Genomic DNA, 7,393 nt, shown 5'->3' with positions numbered 1-7,393 from the left:
GCCGTCTCCAGCCATTATTAACTATAATTTCATAATTTTTGCAGTTATTTTCATGTTGTGATGCACATATTAATTCCATTTTTATACAATATTTTTCTAGATCCGAACTCTCTTTCATCCCGTCAGTTGATGGAAGTGGTTCGAGTCCTCTGCAACAAAGCTGTTCAAAGTATCCAGCATGCAGAACCTGCCGCTCAGATGTGTTTCACCATAATTGAAGTAAGTGTGGCTGGTGTGGTTATCTGCAAAATCATATTTCTACAGTACTGACAGAAATTATTCTCGCTCTATACCCAAAACAGAAACGAAAGATAATATATTACTTGTGTTTCAAGCTATAACTTCCAATATGTGTGTGTGTGTGTGTGTCCTCGCAGCTAGTTAGACCCATGACAATACCATCATAATTTAAGTTATGCTGTACCCATAAACCAACCACAATCTATTCCATTCGTCTTAGAAACTAAAACTCACACTGAATCATTGAAGGAAATTAAAACCTGCTACGAACTTGAACGAAAATAAAATTACTGCACTCGTGTAGAAACAAATATACCATACAGTACTGAGCAAAATATGTATCGCTGAATCTATATTGCATCGGAAGAAATCTAAACTACTGTTGAGCGAAATAAAACCTACGTACTGTGATAGTAATACAAAAACATTACGTCAGTGAACGGAATACAAAATACTGCACTCATAAGCGAAACAAAATAAATCTAAGGTGATGACATCACGATTGTGGTCGTAACGAAAACCCACAGTATCAAAATATGCTGCACCTCTAAAGAAACAGAAGATAAGTTTGTGTGTTAAAATTTATGTAGAGATAAAATCCATACGTTTATTTTCATTACAAAATATTCGAGCCTTTTCAGGTATTGTACGGTCCATGTTTGTAAATGAACGTCATATACTCGTTCTAAGTAAGTTATTTAGTTCAATTTGCAAAACTTGTGATTTTCTCATAACAAAACCATTGTTTCAGTTTTTGGCTTGTCAGTTATTCTTAAATCTTTTAGCATCCAAAATAAACAAGTTTTCGTCCGAGGAAATGTTAAAATATTGACTTACCAGTTCAGTTTTAATAACTGTCATTTAATTGCAAAAGTACACTTATACGAAATTATTAGGCTAATTATGCTCAACCGCAGGATATGACGTAGTTCTTGGCTTTTTTCCAAATTGTGCAGTAAAAAAAAAACAATCAAAACATTCCCTAAAAGATATATACTTCAGTTATAGAATGTTTTAACGCTAGTGTGATCTAATTCCTTTACACTGATGTGGAACCATATTAGTATAGAACTATGAAACCAGAAATATTGGTGAAAACAAAACTGTAAGGTTCCATATATTGCCCTCAAATATTTTGAAGCGTGTATACATACATTCGTGACAATATTTTTGTTTCAAGTTCTGATTAAGTAACGAACTACTTTTTTCCCATTTAAAGTATACTATATGCTGTCTTTTACAACTGGGATATATATATATATACACACACTTACTATTACGAATATAAAGAACGTGTAAAGCATGCAACAAGGATACGTATTTAGTATTCAAAGTATAATCAGTTGGTGATGGAATTAGAAGGACATATTTCAGAACGATTTATAAAATGAACTAGACCCTCTCAGTGACGTAGAAGCAACCCCCACCGCACAAACACACACCGTAATGGGTGCATTTCATGTGCGAGAAAGAAGAAAATGGAGTACCCCAGAATGTTACCAAAGTTGGTTATAAGACCAAAAACTATTACACAACCGAACCGGAGCTATGCTTCCAACGTCTTCTGAAGACACCTTTTATAATTTGTGTCAACGCCAATTATGAATAATACTGGACAAGTTAAGTGAACTTGTAAAACATCAACCAAAGTTTCATACCTTAAAGTTGAGCCAACTACCCGTATTGAGATTACGCCAAAAGACGACAAATCAGCTTCTATGTCAAAGTTTATTATCAAGACAAAATAATTTCCAAATAACTTGAGCAAAAAAAAAAACAATATTTTAATAAATATCTTAATAATAAACTAATTCTGAAAAGCTATAATTATAGTTAGTTGTTTAGTGATTGATTATTTGAAGTATGAACGTTTATCATAAGAATATGTAAAATTACGCTTTGTATAACAACTATGGAGTTGAATATCCAGATGGAAATAATGTGCACCAAAACATATGATTCTGATGTTAGAAATTCAAAAAAATGTCTAAAGTAAGTATAAAAATTTGATTTTACTGAGCACTGTTGCATATGGTTTGATGATTACCAGTTTTGGGTAAATATATATCTAAATCTAATTGGTTTTGTATTTATTAACACGCTTTTGCATAATTAAGAATAATAAGTTGATTCTGCGCAGAAAGACAACAGTGAAACATTTCTGGAAAGTCTTCTCAACTCTTGCCGGGAGTGGTACAATGAACGAGACAAGCTCTTACGATCACCTCTGACGTCATGTCATGGAGGACTGGATGGTACAGGAGGAACCTTCCGCCGATGGACTGCTTACATCTTCTTCCTCACGGAACTCTTCCTTCGCTTCAAAAGTCGACACCGAAACGTTATCATGACTATGTCGGCACAAGGGGGTGCCCTTAGCAATTCTCCAACCCCCACGCCAGCTGTAGAAGATCGGTCACTGTCGTTGATGATGCTAATTTATGAATGCTGCGAAATAATTCTGAAACCACCATCTTTAAACTGTGTGGCTGAGGTAGGAAACACTTTTTATTATCTGTTATATAAATCAATTCAACATTTTTCCGGAATGCCTGGTAAAAAGCTTTATTTTAAAATGTGAGAAGGCAAGATGCATTTATTTCCGTGGAAACAAGCTGCGCAGAATGTAGTATTAATTGTCTTATTTTGAGCTACCCTTCTGCATTTAACGAAACGTGTGATTTATAGTAAAATTATTTACAAAAAGGTTTAGCTAATTTAATTTTCAATCATCCCAAGAATACAATAGTGACACACAGGAGAGAAAGTGTATACAAAGTTTCACTTCCCAAGACGTGGGACTGTGGCTGACTGGGCGTTGCGGTACTACGGTACTCCAAGACACACTTGGCCAAAAGATTAGTTAGTTAACAACATAATAATAAATAATGAAGAACTAGTATACAGTATGTGAATAAGTCAAACACGATCAAAAGAAATAGCCACAGTTGTTTCGATTTTCAAACAAAAATAACATTTTATTTGATGCAAAGCAACAATAACAACAAAACTGAACCTAATATCACCCATGTCTGAGCTTCTACGTCTTCACGTAATAGCATCTATATATTCAACTGGCTAGCTAACAAGCTCAGTATATAAACATCGGGTAGATTGCTTATGGTCACAGTCAATTCTGGACAAGAATTAGCTTTGCTTGGAACTACATTCAAGTTAAAAACATCTGCTAGGAATCCCCAGAATACTATACCACCCGTGTCAGAAGACTATTCTAATTATCAAAAAGTTAAGCCAAAGTTTCCACCATCTCTATCTCTGCATACATTTAGTACGCCGAATATATATGTTTAGTATACCAAACGTTGTTGAACGTATTCAAGGACTTGCCTGACCATATACAGACACAGAACATATAAAAATCCTATAAATCTAAATAATAATTTTTATTTCACTTGTATAAATGCATGTACAATTTTTATTTCGTCTTTACATTCGAAACCTGATTTTGCTTCGTTGACCTACTCTTAGATTTTACACATATATACTTTTACGTTTTCGAAGTTTAGTACTACATTTTACACACATGCAGCTTCCAGGCATGGCATGGCATGGCCTGGTGTTGGCCATTCGACTCGCAATCTGCGGGTCAAAGGTTCTAACCTCGTCACCGAAAATGTCGGTTCCCCTGTTTGTTGATAAAGGATAGCTCAAGAGTTGGCAGTGGGTAGTGTTGATTAGCTGCCTTCCCTCTCTCTCTCTAGCGTAGGTAGTCCTCTAGTAACTTTGCGTGAAATTCAGTAAAACAAACAATACAGTTCCCCAGTTTTATATATATTTAGGTTTTATGGAAATGTATATCTATTTGTCTGGACGAAGTCACCACTCGAAGACTTTTAAGATTATTAGTGTTAGGCAATACCGCTTGCATTTGTCAGAAAGCAAATTGATTATTAGTTGCAGCTTTTATAAGTTGCATAGATATGAAGAGCGAATTAGACTTTCAAGTAATTTTTATCTTCACCAAATATACACGACGAGTAATTGCTCTGATAGTTACTTTTGATTTTATATGCACTTGCATACTAAGAACATAAACCTTTGCACTTTCATTGTATACATTTTTAGGCTTTTAGTTTACAACCTTTACACTTTAAACAGATAAGCATGTACGTTTTTCATTCTCGTATACTTAAACTATAAGTATATAAGTGGAAAACCCACTCACTTTGTAGAGTGTAAAAATAATATGATTACAGAATGAATTTCAGAGAAATTAGGTCCTTCTACTGTAATTCTCGTAAACTGAATCTTGTTATAGTTACTAACTGCAGTATAATGCTTTAATAAATAGAGATCAAACTAAGGCAAGTGTTAAGAACATTTGTAAGCATGCTATCTTCTGTATTATTGCCCCTTATGGGTGGAAAAGCCCGTTACAGCCAGCATCAGGAGAAAATTACGTGCCCATAATTAAGTGGAACAGTGGCTCTGCTACCAAAGTTTGTCACAGCCTAATTTACTTGTTCTTCTGTCTAAAGCACAATTCTTTTACTGGACACTTAGAAGATTGGAGCAGGTTTATCAGAACCGAAGTTGTGGTCTTGTGTTTGAATGCAACAAAAAGTGGAACATGTAAATACACAACAAGTCTCTGTAGATATCTGTCAATATTCACCGTAAAAGTTCACCTGAGTACTTGGAAAATAATAATTACAAATTTCTCACTCGACTCGCAATCTACAGGTTGCAGGTTCGAATCCCGTCACCGAACATGCTCGCCCTTTCAGCCATGAGCACATTATAATGTGACGGTTAATTCCACTGTTCTCTGGTAGAAGAGTAGCCCATACATTGACGGTGATTGGTATTGTTTAACTGTCTTCCCTCTACTCAATCACATCAAAATTTGAGAACGACCAGTATAGATAGTCCTCGAATAGTATTGCTCGAAATTCGACAAACAAACACATACAAATTCCTTTCATCTTAAAGGTGTATTAGATGGCTTAAAAATCATTAACATTTGCACAAACATTAGAAATTTAAGGTTACATATAATGAGCTCAGCTGTTTTAGCTGGTGTAATCCATTAGCTAACACAAAACATTTTACATTTAATAGCTACAAAAGAAAAGGTCATTGGTCCCTTTTGATATTCAGAATTTGCAGCTATGCTACCTTCCGATCTCTCACCACCATTTCTTATTATATAAACCTAGTGAAACTCAAGATATCCGAATCAAAGAAGTACTGCTTCACTTCTCTAGACATCTCAGAAAGTAAGGATTACTAGGTCTTGTCAAATATTTCTAAACAGTTTTAAGTTCAGTCATGTATATTCAGGGCCAATACTGATACAGAAGACACTTTCCAAACTGTTACTGGCTCTTCCTCTTCTGATAAAATCAATAGCTTTCAGAGAGTTACTTCAGACATCATATTCATCAACAGCCAGGGTAAGGTTATATGAAATAGTGCTCTCTCTGTTCCCTAACTCACAATTCTTCTCAACGTCAGATTCCTTGTCCAACCATTGCATTAGCGGTTTGTCAGTAACATGTAGTTTGCTATAGTTTGTCAGTGTGTTCAGCACACGTCTGTGCATCACATTATTACTACAGGTTACACTTTAATGGATTAGGAATTCAAAGTATGAGATAATGACACGTCTAGCTAGAACTATGTTGCTTCTGTATGGCATGTGTTTACCAAAGCCAAATCCAGTTTTCAGGCCCAATTTATGTTTAATCATTTCCTGACATAAAATTAATGCTCACCAACTAATGCAAATATTAACCATTCTACATACTCCTCTGGGCATTGTGGAACGTTTACAATGGAAGGTGGACAATAAATCAGATCCATTGAGAGCTGAACTTCAAGTCCATTTAATAAGTTTGACAAATCATCAGCTGACTATTAACCCATCGTGAGGTGTGGGAGATGTTCATCCACATCTCTTTCGTCGGGATTTATAAACTTTGAAAGCATATGTTTAACAGTCTGTAAAACATGATCAGCCAAACCATGAGACTGAAATGATATAACACCACAACTCTGTAAACGATTGGCTAATGAAACTTGGTTTTTGATCCATGTGGATTTCTCCAGGTGCTCCGAAGCTTGCTGTCTCCCTTTTCAGCTAACTTATGTGCAATAATGTCAATCAAAAGATCAGCTTCAGCCTATTTGGAACGGACCTGATGATGCCTTTACTGGCGAGACCGTGTATTTGTGAAACGTAAAATTGTCTTTTTTTTCTTCAATTCTGTAAGAGTAATTAAGCTTGAAAATTTAGGATAGAACTATATTAAATTGATATATTCTCAGTTCATTATAATTTCTCTGAAAGATATTCAGAAACATTCACATGTTATATTGACACAGTCGTATCTTTTTGTAACACGAATTAAGGATGTTTTTCCTTTATGCCACAAGCAGTTTTTGTTCAAAGCTATTGCAAGGAAAGAATTCATAGTTTTATTATATGGTAATATTACTGCAGTATAAGCCAATGCATTTGCAACAGTTCAAATCCTTAATGAAAAAGGCAATAATTAAGCATTAAAATGTTTTAATAAAGAGCTTAACTACAACATTAGATATTTGAAATAATGTTTCAAACAGCTACGAGTGTACCTATAGAATATAATTGGATATGGAAAATAAAGTTAAGATCGTTTGTATTTTTACAAGTAGATGGCAAAATTCGTTAAAAAAAATCAACTAATCCCATATTTCTGTTGAAAAGGTATAACATGTATAGTATTAGGTCGTCAAGAAATTAATGTCTCGTTTTGGAACACTTTCATTAACCACCCCCAAAACACGTACATCACGTATAATAGTTAAACGAACCGCCTAAACGTCATGTTAGTGTTGCCTATATAATGTGTAAAGTTTAGTATGTTCTAATCTCCTATAGTGATGGCACACGACGACACACACATTCGGCATGTAATGCTGTTTGAATACAAGAAAGGAAACAACGCCTCTGAAGCCACAAAGAAGTTTATGAAAATGTTTTGAACGTTCGTAAATGTCAACGATGGTTCATCAAATTTCGTTCAGGTGACTTTAGCCTTAAAAGCTGTGATGGTAGGGACCGGCATGTTGGAATTGATACTGATGCTCTGAAGACGCTTTTTGAGTCTAATCCAAGGCAACACACTCTTGAAATGGCCCTGAAATT

The 7,393-nt window shown here is 34.9% G+C and overlaps 1 protein-coding gene across 1 annotated transcript in view; it reads left to right on the top strand.

Annotated features, from left to right (window-relative positions):
• Positions 1–7,393, top strand: part of LOC106466134 (MIF4G domain-containing protein-like) — a 30,807-nt gene that overhangs the window by 21,272 nt on the left and 2,142 nt on the right. Inside the window, exons 5-6 of the mRNA XM_013926373.2 lie at positions 101–219; positions 2,381–2,734. Of these exons, the coding sequence (XP_013781827.1) occupies positions 101–219; positions 2,381–2,734 (473 nt within the window). The remainder of the gene's footprint in view (positions 1–100; positions 220–2,380; positions 2,735–7,393) is intronic.

The sequence above is a fragment of the Limulus polyphemus genome, unplaced genomic scaffold (genome assembly GCF_000517525.1).
Source record: "Limulus polyphemus unplaced genomic scaffold, Limulus_polyphemus-2.1.2 Scaffold2163, whole genome shotgun sequence".
Lineage (NCBI taxonomy): Eukaryota > Metazoa > Arthropoda > Merostomata > Xiphosura > Limulidae > Limulus > Limulus polyphemus.
The sequence above is the reverse complement of the archived record's forward strand: the minus strand, read 5'-3'. Positions and strand labels throughout refer to the sequence as shown.